The 16,790-nt window shown below is 41.1% G+C and overlaps 1 protein-coding gene across 1 annotated transcript in view; it reads left to right on the top strand.

The window, feature by feature from the left end:
• Nucleotides 1-16,790, top strand: part of LOC145417476 (uncharacterized) — a 77,536-nt gene that overhangs the window by 27,382 nt on the left and 33,364 nt on the right. The window contains exons 8-11 of the mRNA XM_080286182.1: nucleotides 309-514; nucleotides 8,944-9,171; nucleotides 11,806-11,917; nucleotides 13,216-14,099. Of these exons, the coding sequence (XP_080142308.1) occupies nucleotides 309-514; nucleotides 8,944-9,171; nucleotides 11,806-11,917; nucleotides 13,216-14,099 (1,430 nt within the window). The remainder of the gene's footprint in view (nucleotides 1-308; nucleotides 515-8,943; nucleotides 9,172-11,805; nucleotides 11,918-13,215; nucleotides 14,100-16,790) is intronic.

Below are 16,790 nucleotides of genomic sequence, written 5' to 3'. Positions count from 1 at the left end.
GAAAGAACTTTGTGATCTCAGTATTTATAAAATTAGGCTTGGGTTGGAGAGAGAGAGAGAGAGAGAGAGAGGGGACAGCACAGAAGTAGGTATGGAGTGTAAAGGAGATGGGGTAGAGGGAAAGAACTTTGTATCCTTAATATTTATGGGGTTAGGATTGGTTTGGAGAAGAGAGAGAGAGAGAGTATAAGAATGAGAAATGGGCTTACAAAAAAAACAAATTATGATAGACCTTTAAGAACCAATTATTTTCGTAAGTTGAGGACTGCTTGTACTCATTTATCAAAAGCATTTTTTTTTTTTTCCAGGATCAGTGAACTGGAAGCATTATTAGAGAAACAACAAAGAGAGGTAGACCACTATAAGAAGCAGCTGCAGGAGGCCCATAATGTAGCCATGTTCCAGCAGACACTATCAGTTTCGCCGCCTCGAATTGGCATCCAGACCCGCCCATCCCCCCCACAACTCCCCGCCAAACCTGCCACACTCACACAGCCCCAACCCAGAATGCCAGGTAACTTTGGAATGTTTCTGTCTCTGTTATCCAGTGTCAGTTGTTTAGGAGTGACATTGGCAAAATGGCTTGCCGTCTTTTCTATCTTCCTAATAAGGACTTCTCATTCAGCATCTGCCCCTTCCCCTATGTCTCAAGTAATCTCTATATTTCTTTCTCACCATGTACAGTAGGCTCTCGATCTTTGATTAATCTTACTCCAATATTTTGTACTTCAGTCAGACTCGCCTGCTTGTCCAAAATTCATGCTTTGATTTCAAAAGTTGTGCTTCAATCACTCAGGCCGGGTTGCAAGCGCATGTCAATGCTCATCTGTTCATCTGTCATGCCACCTACCAGTCACTTGGCGAAACTTGCCCTCATTCAAAGGTTTGAAATCTTTTTTGTGATGATGGAGGCAGTGAAAGCATGAACAGCAGTGGCCATGGTGATTGGGACAAGGACAAGGAAGGTGTTCACTCAAGAGGGATTGGGGCGAGCATGAGTGATGGCAGCGAGGGTGACAATGGTGGCTGGCTACTGTGACTCAACCACCACCTTGGAACCAGTCGGGACAATTCGCCGTCAAGTCAATTCGCTGTCATAACAATAACAAGACAATTCGCCGTCATTAATGAAGATAGCTATGGGTGACACTAGAATGTAATTCAAAGGTGACTACAGCGAGGAAGAAATAATTTGATTATTGACTAAAGGTGCGACTAATAAATAATATCCAAAGCTTACGTTATTGAACATAGACTCTGATGGAACCCCCCCTGAAATATAGTTATTAAAGTATTGATTAATTAATAATAAGTATATTAATAGAATGACGGGTAATCGGCCAGGGTGCAAACTGTCCTGACGGGGAATCGTCCATGTTTTGACGATGAATTGTCTGACGGCGAATTGACTTGATGGTGAATTGTCTTGGAACCCAACACTGTACCACAGGAGCTTCATTCTTTCTATATTAACCCGTTAACTGCTCTATACAGCCTGGGCTGTTCTGAGTGCGACTGCTCAATACAGCCCTGGCTGTGCAGGTGAATTTCGAATATAGTGCCATGGTGACCAAGGCCGACCCATGCAAGCATGTTTGAGCCTTCAAAACCGAAAACGAATGCGAAAACCACACATTGCAATAGGGAATTACACACTTCGATGTTCATCCATGGCTTTACCAAGGTAATTATTGAGCTAATATTTTGTTGCTATATACTTTGGCATGTGTTTTCTCAATTCCTAAGACAAAATTTGGCCTTTGGGAAATTTCATTTTTACCCCTATGTCTGCGCACCACGGACACCTCCAATAAACCACCATGAGTAGTTAACAGATTAAAGTGTGTGCAGCCTGTATTTCTTGCTTTTATTGCTAATAGTAAGTAAATATATACAGTAATCCCTCATTATACGATGGGGTTCCGTTCCTGAAAACCCCATCGTAAAGCAATCCATCGTATAGCAAGCCCATTATGACATGGAATCAGTGGGGATACTTTCCCAGACCTGCCTAAACTCTCACAGACACACACCTTAGCACTCACATACATGAAATATCCTTATGTTTAAACATTTAAAGTAACACATTGATAGTGAATAAAGAGAAAAAAAACATGAAAACTACATTATACAGTAGTTCTTACCTTTACTGAAGCAAGCAGGGTTGTTTGTGGTTCCTAGACAGTTCGCCATGAAGTCGATAATTCGCCATCATAATATGGACAATTCCCCGTCATTCTATAAATGTACTCATTACTGATTAACTGATACTTTAATAACTAATTTTCAGGGGGATCTATCAAAGTCTGTTTTCATTCAATAGCGTAGGCTTTTGACATCGTTTGTAAGTTGCACTTTTAGACAATATTTAACTTGTTTCTGCCTTGCTGTAGTTCGTTTTCGTTTCGTTTTTAAAGGCTCCAACATGCTTGCATGTGTCGGCCTTGGTCACCTAATGGCGGCTCTCCATGCTGCACGATCCATTGCAGCCTCCCTGTTCAGTCCCTTAACCCTAAGGTCACACTTAATGACCTCATCCCATGTCTTTCTCGGTCTACCCCTCATAACCCCACCCCCAATATTAACACTTCTCACCTTCCTCACCCAACTATCATCCCCCATCCTCTCCACATGTCCAAACCACCTCAATCTACCTCTCCTCATCACAACACCAACACACTCCAGTCCCATCCTACCTCTCAACTCTTCCATTGTAAACCCAGCCCCTCCAGGCCTTGGACGCAGGGACGCACTGCACATCCACCTAATTATTGTCATTTCTGTACGTCTGAGCCGGCGAATGTCTTCCTCCTTCACTGCCCAGGTCTCACTGCCATACAGCATTACACTCCTAACACACGCTGCATACAAAGACCCCTTAGCACATAGGGAGAGCCCCCTCAATGTCAGGAGAGGCAAGAGCTCCCTGAACTGTCTTCTTTAATTTCGATTGGTACTACAACATCCTGGGTATATTTTAATATGACTGTGAAGAGGTACAAGTCAGCTGATTCATGTTTCAATATACAGTAATCCCTCCAATATCCGATGTAATAGAGCCAAAGGCATGTCCGGATAGTGATCCTGTCCGGATATTGGGCCCCAGCCTCCTGGACTTGTACTTATGGACCCTAACTCAGAAAAACACCTATACAACTCCCTCTGGACATGCATTGCACCTATTTAAGACCCAAATCCACCAATAAGGGACATAAAAGACTGAAATAAATTCAAAAGAACCATAAAATGAGGTTTTAGAGGTGAGTTTATACAATATTAAACATTCTGGGTACTTACAAGTCCCTGGCTCCTGGACTGGTTTGAACTGCCAGTTTGTAGTCCACAGTTAATCCTCTGCACTCTAAATTCTAATTTCTTAACACTGCACAACACTGTAAATTCCTGTGTGTTCTAGTGGTGAGGTATTGCAGTTTATTCACAGTTTATTCACAAAAAACAAGCACCTGTGGCTTGCACTGCTATGAGCATCTGCTCTCGATCGGAGTTAGACTGTGACTGTTGATGATGGCGGGGTAACAGAGTTGCCAGATCGCAATGGCCACATTACCAATCTCCTCAACTTTCATTACCAAATTTAACTTTTCATTACCAAATTCGTAAAGCTAGCATTTATTCTTCAGTAATTATATATACAAGTGGAAATACATGTAATCACTCTCCTTATAATTAACACCATGTTGATTATTTTCACACTGTGTAGGGTAGCAGATTAATCAGAGAGACCAAACAATCCACCATCTCCATCCTGTGTATCCTCATACATGTGAAAAGTCCATTTGGTAATGCATTATTCTGATTCATTACCAAACGAATTTTTCATTACCAAATTGGCCCACACTTTGTAATGAAAAATACCAAATGGCAACCCTGACAGGGGAGGGGGGAGGAAGGAAGGGGTGAAGGGACCATGGTGTAACAGTTGTTTGGCGCCAGGCGGCAATTTCAAATTACGGGTGGGAAAATAGTCAGATTTTTTCCGAATTTTTTGCGGTTTTTGGCCCATTTTGGGAATGTTGGATCCCAGGACGATTATGTCCAGTTAGTAGGGAAGTTCGGATATTGGGCGTTCAGATATTAGAGGGATTACTATATTGTTATTTTTTCATTTAATACCCATGATTTGATGCCATATTTTACATTTACTATATAAACAATAAACCACCATCACTTTTATAACTTACATAATTCAAAAACTAGTGTACTTACTAAATAAACTGATACATAAATAAATGACGGGGAATCGTCCTGACAGCGAATTGTCCCGACTTGGCCTCACAGTCACAGCCCTCACTCATCACTGTCAGAACTGGCTGGTTGAGCAGGGCTGGCTGACTGGGCAGGGCTGGCTGGCTGGGCAGGGCTAGCTGGCTGGGCAGGGCTAGCTAATGATCCCTAAGTGGCATTACGTTAGCAATAAACCCCAACCACCCCTTCCGTACAAACTTACCCAGGCTCAATCCGACTGGAGCATCTTAATTACCCGCTAAACCACCATGCGCCATAATTTGGTTATATGGTTACCACCCGACATAGTAAATGGTTTCCAGGTGTACAAGAAACCATGTGGCTTGTCACTCAGTGTAGAGTTACCAGAGGCAGAAGGAAGAGGAAAGGAAGACAGAAGAGGGAGTGTAAAGTCACCCGTAGGCAGAAGAAAGAGGAAAGAATGAAGGAAAGAAAGACAAGAAGGAAGGAAGGAAGAGAGGAAAAGCAGACACCCAAAACAGCACAACATTGAGTGAGTAGATGGTGAGCGCCCCAACTCTCGTGGTGAATATATGTATGTAAAAGATTCCCTTTCCATGACACTAATTCCCTTGTTCAAGAAGAGCACCCATTATCTTGAAACAGACTAAAAATAGCATCCTTAGTCTCTCTTTCCTCACAAATTAGACCACCCATAGTAAAAATAAAAGCAACTCCATACAGGGATAAACTTCATCATTATCATCTACTGCTGTGTTACCCCATGAGGAGTGTAGGAGCCTGGGGCTAGGCAAGTTGGTCCTGACATTTAAGATGAGAGTGACTAACCTCACTCATCCGTGGGTGGCATTACATGAGCAAGAAACCCCAACCACCCCTTGGATATAAACTAACACAGGCTCAGTCTGGTTGGAGTGCCTTAATTACACACTAACCACCAGGCACCATAGTTTGATTATTTGGTTACCACCCAGCGTAGTGAATGGTTTCCTGGTGTACAGGATTCATAATTATGGTATTTTTATTTATAAGCACAATATTGTTTGATGATGTTCATTTTACATATTTCTTGCTTTGCACAAGCATTCCAGCAACATAGGTGTTCTTGTGGCTAATATATGGATGTAAAACCATCCCTTCCCTTCACACTAATTTCCTCGTGTGAGGTGCCAATCACAAGTCATATCGAATTTTAGATTTTGCTGTCCGGCCTGTTCACAAAAAAGGTGGACTCTTATCTGGTTATAGTCTGAAAATATCATTTCTCGCCTCTCTTTGGACCACAGAAATAACTTGATACTTGCATAAACATAATAAACTTCAAAAAATGTGAAAACAAAAAAAAATAACGTTTCTTTAACCCCTTCGCGCCGGTTGACGTGTATAGCTGTCATGATTTTGGGCACAGAGCAACGCCAGTTGACATATATAGCCGCAAGCATCATCCCGCCACCCTTTGAACTTTAATTTACCCTTACTCATTGATGGGACCACCTGGAGATGTGGGGATACTTTCATTTGAAAGTGGAAGAGTTGATAAGTCATATTTATCTTTACTTTTTTCTCTAGCTGTTATAGTTTGGCAGATATTAGGGTTTGAAGTAAGATTATTTTTTCCCAAATCCCCAAATCCTCTGTGGGGAGGAGGGTGCAACATCAGAAAACCCCAGGTGTGCAGGGGTTAATGAAACCTACCATATTATGTACTGATTTTGTTTGTAATACACATATCTACTCATTTCAAACCATTTCAGCACCATTGAAATTTGGGGGGAGGGTAGTTGGGGACACTCACCATCCACTCACTCAGTTTAGTGCTGCTTTGGGTGTCTGCCCTTTCCTCTCTTCCATCCTTCCTTTTCTGTCTTTCTTTCCTTCATTCTTTCCCCTTCCTTCTGCCTATAGGTGACTTTAGACTCCCTCTTCTGTCTTTCCTTCATTCTTTCCTCTTCCTTCTGTCTATGGGTGACTTTACGCTGAGTGACAAGCCAAATGGTTTCCTCTACAAGAGGAAACCATTTACAATGCTGGGTGGTAAGTATGACTAAAACCAGATTATGGTGCCTGGTGGATTAGTGGATAATTAAGATGCCCCAGTCAGATTGAGCCTGTATAGGTTTATATCCAAGAGGTGGTTGGGGCTTATTGTTCACGTTATGCCACTCAGGGATGAGTGAAACTGGTCACTCTCATCTTAAATATCAAGACCAACTTTCCTAGCCCTGAGTTCCTATGCTCCTCATGGGGCAACATAGGATTAGATGATGGATGGATGGATTAGAAAAAAAAAAAAATCTTTGTTACCGATGACATCTGCATAAATTTACGCAACTTCCGTGCTCCGTTGCATAGCTCATGATGGGTCTAGGAAGCCCAAGATTGCACTGCCAGGTGCATCTGACGTTCCTCTTCAGTTTGGCAAGGAAAAAAAATTGATTTTCAAAACCTGAAAAATCAGGGTTGAGTATTCTGATTACTCCACCCATATGGTCCCAAACTGTATTTTCAACCATCCTCTTCGTGTATGCTTTTTTAAAATGGGAGCTGTAGTATCCAGAAGTTGGAAAAGGGAGGTTAAGAGCATGAGCATAACAAAAGAAGTGCCTTGAACAAAGCATTACATGTCTTTTAAGCATTCACAATTCTCTGCTCTACTTCACAAGCATACCACCCACTTTTTTTTTTTTTTTTTTTTTCCAAACAGTTGTAGATCATTCCATTTCGTAGACTGTCAAATTTTAAAAAATGGTGCAGCTCTTTGTTATATTCATCACTTTGCAGGTTGTATTCTCCATCCTTTTTATTGTTTTATTAGTGCTTTTGCTTCCCCAGCATCCATACTTAGCCTTCTTACATATTACTTTGCCATAACCAGCCCCTTTTTTCTTGGTCATCCATGCCTCCTATGAATACCTACTCATTCGTTGAAAAGCAAAATATATTTCTTCTTATCTGGAAACTTCTAATCATGTTTGAGTAATAAACCATAGAACCAAAGTCTCCTCAGTGAGTTGACATAAGCAAGGAATAGTAGTAATAGCATTTTGTCTCTGCAACCTGATCACAGACAGGCTGGAATGGAACTGGTGCTATCACTGACCATGTTGCTGTTGTCAAGCCAGGGCTTGGGCCCTGCCTGCACCATATGGTACAGAGTATTGCATTTTCCTGAGCTACCATTTCCTCCAGTTTGAGAAGAATCAGAACCTGATGAGCAACACCCTAGGAGACAGCCATATCAGTGGGTGGCAGATAATGGCTCAGTCACTATGCCAAAGTAATGGTTGGGTGGATGTCCCTTGGCCATTGTGGCAGAGTGCCTTGAGGTCACTGGCATTGCCAATGATGCGAGCTTGTGAATGTGGTGTGGGTAGGAATTGGGATTGGAATGATGATGATATTTCCAGCAGGTTCCTTGGGATAAGGATTGCCTCATTAGAATTCTTCCCAGACATGAAGTCAGATTATGTTTATATAATCTGTCCAGTTGGGCCCTTATGAGGCTCTCCAAAATGTTTGCCATAATTTAGTGATTTTAGATAGTGGTATCTGGGGGACAACCCTGCCAGAAACTCCGGTTATATGGTTACCACCCAGTGTAGTAAATGGTTTACTGGGTACAGGAAATCATTTGACTTATTACTTAGTGTAGAGACCATAAGACAACACTACATTGAGTGGTGAGGAGATGATGGGCACCCCTGTCTACTGATGGAGGCAAGATTCTGTGGTCTTGAATGGTGAGTGAATGAAGCATGGCCATTTGAATTGGGCAAACTTAGGCTTTCTGGACTTTGCCACTCCTCACCCTGCCCTAGGATGGGAAAGGAGGTCTGGATGATGATGATGATGTTGATAATGATCCGTCCAGTACTGGTTTATAAAAAACTCCCTCAAGTACTTTACTATGAAGGCCAGTACAGTAACCTGAGACCACTTTTAACTACCCTGTATGAAGGCATCTCTTCTGTTTACACATGTAGTTGTTTGCAGTGACATTTTTCAGTCAGTTTTCTTGGATGGGTCTGTCCCTAAGTATTCCATAAGTCAAATATATCAGGGGTACTATTATATTCCAAGATGTCTTCAGTGTATTTGCATTTATACCCATATCTCTTTGCACCCAATTAAAGTCTTTTGTCTTGTATTCTGACTACTGCCAGGCAGTTATTATTAAAGTTTTGAGAAATACCTTATAGTGAAAGGTTTACAAATTACATTTTATATCATTCAGTCCCCTGATGTCATTTACATTTTGTTCCAGCGACCACTAGACGATATTTATTAAGCTTAGGAGAAACTCCTATATTAAAATGAATAAAAACTGTGTTCAGCAAATTTCAGTATCATGACACATCCATTCCTGTATTGCTCCACTTAGGAGTATAGGTTTCACTTATATAGTCCAAACATATGAGATGAGAGTGACCAGGTGCTCACCCCTAAGTGAGCACTAAACCCCAGCCATCCCCCTCATGTAATCCCTTATTGGCCACATCCAGTTGAAGTGCCTTAACCCACTAGACCACCAGGTGTCCCATTGGCTATGTGGTTAAAACCCAGTGCAGTACTGTAAGTAGTGTCCAATCCCACAAGAAAACATTTGGCATTTCTCTCAATGTAGAATCACCTGAAGGTTGCATTGCATCAGGTGAGAGTATGGTTGGCAACTCCCACTTACAAAAATAAGATTTGGTATCTTTGCATGTATTACAGGAGCATTGACACCACCAAAAATCACGCCGCGAGTGCGTGCCTCCTCACCAGGAATGGAAGACGTGGCAGGAGTACCATTGAGCCTAGGGGGGCTTGCTGGGGGTCAGATGCATGTGGCCCAAGGAGGGGTGACTGGAGCAGTACCCCCAGGAGTGGCAGCCATGAGTAGTGTCACTAAAGCAGTCCAACTCACTGCCACAGTTAACTCAGTCCCTGTTGCTGGTCCCAGTAAGTGTTGCTAAGAGTTTTGGGCCCACTTTTCTCACTTTTCTGCCTCATCATTGCCATGCTGAATTGGGTCCACACATTTCACTTTCCTCCCTTATCATCCCCTTGCTGAATTGAGCCCACACTCTCACTTTCCTGCTGCATAATCCTGATACCGAATTGGGTCCACATATCTCACTTTCCAGCCTCATCATCCTAGTACTGAAGCAGGTCAGACCATCTAACAGCCCAGTGTCGTGTAGGTGACCACTCTGTATCACTGTTTTGCCTGCCATCCATTATCAGGGCAAGACATTCATAAGAATGAGTCATAACACTGATTTTAACTTCAGCAGTCATAAGCTGCACTTATTCTGAGTTGATTCAAATCTCTGTTTAAATATTTTCACCTGCAGCTGTAATCATTAAAAACAATACCGAGACTTGTCCGTAATTTTCTGAAAACCAGACTGCAAGATAATGACAAGAAGTTGCTAACTAACATTCTTCCAGTTAGACCACCCAAAGGACAGTTTTCAACAAGGGCCAAAGATCAAGTTTCATTTTGTTCCCAGTGGTGTCTCACAGGGTTCTCTCCCTGTACTTTCACCTTTCAGCCTTCTCTTATAGTCTTGTCTTATACATCATACTTAAATGTCTTCCAGATGTTCATCCCTCCATCCATCCATCACCCAGTCATATTTTTGCCCCATCAGAAGCCTGAGGCTAGGCTACTTCATCCTTACATGCAAAGCGAGAATGACTAGCCTTGCGTGCCCTTGATTAGCCATGTGTGAGCAATAAACCCCAACTTTCCCTCTGATGTAAACCCTGGTGGGCCCCATCCAGTTGGCACCTCTTTACCCACTAACCATAATGGATCACTTGATTATATGGGTATCATTCAACATAGTAAATGATTTCATGGATTATAGGCAATCATATGGCTAGTTGCATAGTGTAGCACAGCACTGAGTGAATGGATGGTGGGTGCCTTTACCTACCAGAGTCAAGTGCATTAAAATAAATAAATCATGCCCTCTGATCGAAAATCATTCATTCACCTCATTCGGATTTGTTATGTCCTGTTTTCTGTCCAACCTACATTGCACACTAATATGACAATACTCTCAATACTGAAGTCCAAATTACGCCCTTGACTTTACAAAATCATGCTTCTCCAAAGCCCAGCTTGTGTATGTTAGCGTAGTCTCCAACTCACTATCTTCCATTCCTGTAGTAACAGCCTCTGGACCCTGTCCTGTTTTGCAGCATGGCCTTCTTAGCACCACCCTCATTCTTCTTTGAACCACTCTGTTATTCTACCCCCCCTCCCCTCCCCCCCCCCTTTTTTTTTTTTTTTTACGCTAAGTTCAGATCTGTTTGCATACTTTAGGACTTTACAGTCAATAACTTTTTTCTCATCAACATCATACTTCCCTTTGTTCTGTTACCTCAAGGTTCCCTTCATAAAAATCATAAGGGTTTCAAGAAACTATTGTAGTTGTGATCCCTAAGTGAAGTTGATTCATGCATCTCAGCACCCAATGAGTGGTATGTTAGTAAGTTGGGGATTCTTTACCTAAAACACCCCTTATCTTTCAAACGTATAATCCCTAGTTGAACGGACGTGAGCCATGAAATTGAGATTTTACTGTTAGCAACTATCACTGAAGTCGCTTATATTACAGTAGTGTATATTGTTAGGATGTTTGCAAAACAAATATTCATTGCTTTGATGATCTGTATTTACTATCTTTTCACTCCTTTAAAACGGAATACCGTCTTATGTACCTCATAACAGTGATGGAATGCATTTGTATAACTGCAGCAAAGCAAAACCCAGAATTTAACATATTATGTATCAATATACCTGACTGCCAGATTATAGTGGTGTGTTAGATTTCTATTACATTGCCAAAAATATCCTTGGAGACAGGAGGAAAAATGCTGTTCATGTATTCCCTGCATGTCACAAAAGTAGCAGAAGTGAATGCAGGAAATACTTGCTCTTTGTGTTGGCTTAGGATTTTGGCAACCCCACCATCAAGCATTTGTGTAAGAAGACTTGTGCCTCCTGTGTCACAAAAGGAGGGGGAGTGTATCTTGGGCTCCCTTCCTTTGATTCATGTCCTCAGTTGTATCAATTATCCAGGCTGTGGCTCTCCACCTCACATGTAATAAGAGCATTCAGACGGTACATACCTCTGCCAAGACAGCCCCATCTCCTTTTTTGACCTTGACCATAGATTTTTTTTTTTTTTTCATGCAAATTTAGTTATATGTTCCTCTCATGGTCCTCAGTCTTTACTGTATTGCTAACTTGGAGGAATTCCATCTAATGACTTTGCCATAATGTATCTACCAGACTGACACAAACAAAGCCCATACATAACCTCTTTGACGAAGAAAAATATGGGATATTTGGTCAAGATGATGATGAAGGAGATGGTGGTGGTGATGGGGGTTTGGTGTATGTTGGATAGTATTGTTTGTTCCTTGTACAATACTTTACAAAGTAATGTAAGTCATGAGCCAGATTTGTTTTACTTCATGTTGTTGAATGTATTGTAGGTGTCATGATGGAGTTTCAGCAGAATTAGCAATTATTGTAAACCAGCCTATATTTGTAATGCCAAACCACCTTCCTCCTAGCTACGGGTATAGCACGAGGTGTGCAGCCTAGTGTGGGAATACGGCCAGTGATGTACAGTGTATCTACCACAGAAGTCACTAGAACTGTCTCCACAGCTTCAAAGACATACAGGTAAGATATACAAACCACATCTTACTGACAGGAGAGTGTGGCTCACTAAAGCTTGTTACATCAGACTAACTCTTAATGTTTTTGATGAGTTATTTGTCACATCTGGACGTTCTCAGTATAAATTATTTTTTTCTTGATATTGAACTCATGGACATGTTTGTACCAGCCACCTCCTTTAGTTGTTTATAATTGATCATTGCTATTATTGCTGTATATTTTTGTTATTTTGAGATTAACAATAATTTGATGCTAGATAGATATAGCTCTTTAGATGTAGTATTGTATCACTTTGTTACACCATATTTACTTCTTTATCCTTATCTATATATATATATATATATATAGTATTGTACAGTACTTATATATTGCAAATTATTTCATTTCTTACTGGTATATAATAGAGCAATCTTTTAATTTACACTTTACTTTGGAATGAATTGGACATAGTTTCTTGTATACTGTGGTATAATAGTTTAGTACTGGAACAGTTGTAGTCTCAGAGTTCTCTTATCACTTATTTCTCTGCTCTTCAACCATTTGATATGTCTTATTATCTAAGCATACTTGGAAGGACTTATGTTAAGCAGATCCTGAAATATTTGCTGCTTAATGATTGCAACACACATAGTAACCTTCACTAGTCACAGTGGAACTTGTCATACCTACAGTTGAAAGTAGACAAGACTGAGGGTAATATTCTAAGTGCCATAGTAGGCTTTGTAACACTCGTTCGTTGGTGGTTTATTTTGCATTTGACACCTTGACATTCTCTTGAATGCACTTCGTATCATATTAATATTGACATAGAATCAGTAGCTTACAAGAGGATATTGGGGTATAGTATGCAGAATAAATCACCAAGGGTGAGGTGTTAGGAGATCTCTCGCATCGCTTAGTATACAGCCCTGACTGAAAATTAGTTAGGTTGGTATTGGTTGTTGTGTTTTATTAATTGACCTCAGTCATGTTCCGGCAGCCAGCCCCAGACACAAGACTAGCCATGGTACGTTGACACTTCATATTCTGTGTGGCTTCAGTCATGGAGAGTTAATGCGCCCATCATTTTGGTTTGATTGGCCAAGTTGTTTATCTTCTTCCAAAGCTTAGCAGTTGATATTTCTTTGTTACTACACATTATTTTGATATGCAACTTCTTTTTATTTTCCCTGTTCCTCAGACTTCAATTTTTATGTAGCTTGCCAATATTATGCATTTTGAAAGATTAATACTGTATACCAGTGATCATAAGTTAATTATTTCAGCAAACCGAGGGTTACCAGGCATTATTTCTCTTGCAGCGTGAGTGAGAACGAGAGTGGATGGAGTGGAGGTGGGGAGGGGGAGGGCCCATCTAGCCTGCCTGGGGTGGTAGGGATGGGGGGAGTGGAACGGGGAGTTGTGAGGGTGACAGGACCAGGGGGAGAGACCCGGGGTCAGGCCCAGGTGGTGCAGGTAACCCCTCGGGTGAATGTCTCAGCCTCCCCTGGCACCAAGGTGATTACCACCACCCATGGGGGAAAAGTCACCTTCCAGCTCACTACTAATGCCCCCACCACCACTCTACCTGCCCCCTCCCCTGCCTCCAATGGCCAGCAGCAGCAGCAACAGCAGCAACAACCACAACAACAGCAGCAGCAGCAAGGAGCAGCTCTTTCTCAGACCTCAACCATGACCAAGAAACCGCCTCCCCCAGCCCGGTCAACCCAGCCTGGGGGCCCTCCACCACCAGTGCCACTAAACAAACCAGCAGCGGCACCACCTGTGCCGCCAAACAAGCCGGCTGTGCCACCTAAGAAAGACCTGGTGACTAGAGTGGGGGCGGGGGGAGGTCAGGGTGTGGCAGTGGAGCCTGGTACCCCAATCAGTGTAGAAGTGAAGCCACAGAAGGTGGGACCACAGACAGTCAAGTTTGGCATCACCATATCAAAGACTGGTGGGAGTGGTAGTCAGTCATTGGGGTCAGGTGGCAGCGGTGGACAGGCAGTGGTCGGTGTGGGGGCGGGAGGGTCTGGTGGGGGTTCTGAGACCCCTGTGGCCCCCTCAGTGGAAGGGGGAGCTGTGTCTCCCAGGAGGGATGGTGCGCAGGTTGGTGGAGGACGCCCCACGGTGCATGCCACTGCCTGTGTGGACTCCCTCTCTCCTGAACTAGAGCACTTCCACCAGTTACTCATTAGCATGGCAGGTAAAGCACCACCACAGCACCACAAAGCCACACTCCACCTTGCAACTCCGGCCATCACTATATCATTCATTCAAAGTCTTAGTCATCAGATATATAGTACTTTTATTATTACCATAACTATATAATTATTGGTTGAAATTATTGCATTATGTGATGTATTTTGATGGTCATTGCATTGAAAACATTACGATAATTGCTTGGCCGTTAAACATGTTGCAAGCTGGAAATTCTTGTGAAATAGTTTTCAAGGTATCTAAGACAAACTGTACATGCATTGTTTATAATCAAATTTGCCCTAGGTCTTTCCCAACATGTATGGCACCTGAAAGAGTCAGGTAAAGAAAATGTGGGTGGCTTTGTGAATGAGCTTGGCATGTATTATTTTTCTTGTTATTAGAATATAATTTTGTGCATGATGGAGGATTTTATGTTCAGTTACATTAGTTTAAGAGATACAGTCAAGCATTACAAGCCAGAAATTGGAAGAAGCTCGAAATTGGCAAGGTAATGAACTTTATTAGATACGGTATAGCAACTCGGCTGAAGCACCGTCTCTGCCCTTGACTGTGTCTGTTCTATTAAAGATAGTCACAGAGTGAAACAAATTTCACTTATTTTGCAGTTTTTTCTTATTTTATTACTCACTCCTAAATATTTTAGATCATAATTAAAGATGAACTAATCCATTACCTGAGCCAGTGAACTTAACAAATGATATTTGATTTTTTTTTTTTTTTTTAAGGAAGAAGGAACCAAAGGCCAGGTGCCCACAAACCAATCCCTCCAAGAAAAAAACAAAAACAATACAAAAGAGAGTCAAATTCCAGATCCGTTCATTTCGAGCCAAATTCAAGATCCGTTCATTTGATGAGTTAAAAGTAGTAATTCATTTTTTTTTTTTTTTTAATTCAAATTAATTTCTTAATGGCTTTAATATCTATATAACTTAACGTTGATGAGGGTTGCAAAGTTGATTTGTGCCCCAGTTTCATTTCATGTATATATGTTTTATGTGGTTGAAAGTTTGAGTGTACCTAAGAAATGTGTATTTGGCAAAAGCAAAGTTATGTGTAATGCTTCATGTAGTGAAATGGAGATTAAATTTAAAACAAAATTATTTATTAACTATTTTTTTAAGGCAAAATGCAAAGTTGTATCTATGCTTTTTTCCCCTACTAGTATTATCATTTCTATCATTATTATTTAAGCCATTGGCAAAGGAATCACTGTGTTAATTTTTCCATCCATCCATCCACCCTTCCATCATCTAATTTTTTCCCATCAATGAGAAAACACTAACCCCACTAGAGCACTTTGTAAATTTAATCTCCAGAAGTTTTGTAAATACAAACAAATTTACAACCCTTTCCAGTCTAGTCCACAGGCATTAAGTTTCAGTGTACAGAATTGAGGTAGCTTTATGAATGAAATATTGTGTTGGCCCTGCTGAATGTGATCACTCTCTCCATTAGTGCATCATTCTTCACTTTGACATAATTTTTCTTTCCAGTTACCTGTGCCTTGCGTGCTGTATCATTACTCTTAGGACAGTATGCATGTGAAACTTACCTCACTGTTGTTTAACATTAAGTAGAATGTACATACATGTGGTGACTAACTTTGAAAATAGCGTTAAGTTTATTAATGCTTCCAGTGTTTTAACCTTCCAGTCTGGTGACATATGTTGGTGGCTTGTTTTTGCTACCTCCAAATTATTTCTTTCAGTTTTTGGGTGACATTTTGTAGTGAAGGGGTAAGTGAGGACAATCTCTAGCCTTTCCATTTCAAAAAGTTTCTCCAAATATGAATAAAATAGTCTGGGGGTAGGAAGAATGTAATGAAAAATGCATACTCAGATTGAAAGTTCTGTGGTTTTTAGTTGGAGCTGCTACTTATAAACCCTAGTTTTCTTCAGGGATCTGTTCTATATGCTATAAAAGACAGCTTCAGAAAGAAAGTGTTTAATATTAGAATTGATTTAAGGCTTAACAAGCACTTTGTTTTGTTTTATTAATGGTAATCACACTTTTTTTTTAAATTTTTTCATTAGTATTAATGTCATTTCTGCAACCAACAGATTTTTTAGTGGGGCAGGCAGTAGAAATAACTTCAGATCATTGGCAGGCATAAAGTAAGAAGGATAGATGTCATTAATACAGCAGTGTTTGACAGTGGTACAGAAGAGAGCCTCAAGAGGTATATGTGATTTTATGGACTGATAAACATGAATTCTTGTGAAATGGTATTGATACCTAACAAGAATACACATTTTTAGGGTGGGAAGGGTAGTTCCTGAAGACAGTTCTTGAGACCAGTGTTGGCATAGGAAAACATTACCTGGTTTGGAATAATACCTCACTTAATATGAGAAATAATGCAGAGAGATAGGGGCTGCATCACAAAAAACGCAGGTGGGAATGAAGTGACAAGGAGACAGATTTATGTTTTCCATTAGCTTTCACTGCAGTTCCCAGGAGTTAAGGGAGGGGGTAGTATTTACCTTGTGATATTTAAACAAGGGCTCCGGTGTTGGCCACTACTGAACACATTTCTACTGCATTAATCGGTATTGAGAGGATGAAGAAAAATTTTGTGCTTTTGCTGCTTTGTTTCTGGCTCATACCTCACCCAGTCTTTTAGGTGGATGGTAGGTCTGGGAAGATAATGATTTTTCAGTGTGCCAAACTGTCT

This window comes from Coenobita brevimanus, chromosome 110 (assembly GCF_032717465.1).
Source record: "Coenobita brevimanus isolate Jiangsu-jjx chromosome 110, ASM3271746v2, whole genome shotgun sequence".
In the NCBI taxonomy this organism is placed as follows: domain Eukaryota; kingdom Metazoa; phylum Arthropoda; class Malacostraca; order Decapoda; family Coenobitidae; genus Coenobita; species Coenobita brevimanus.
This window is presented reverse-complemented; position numbering and strand designations above follow the sequence as displayed.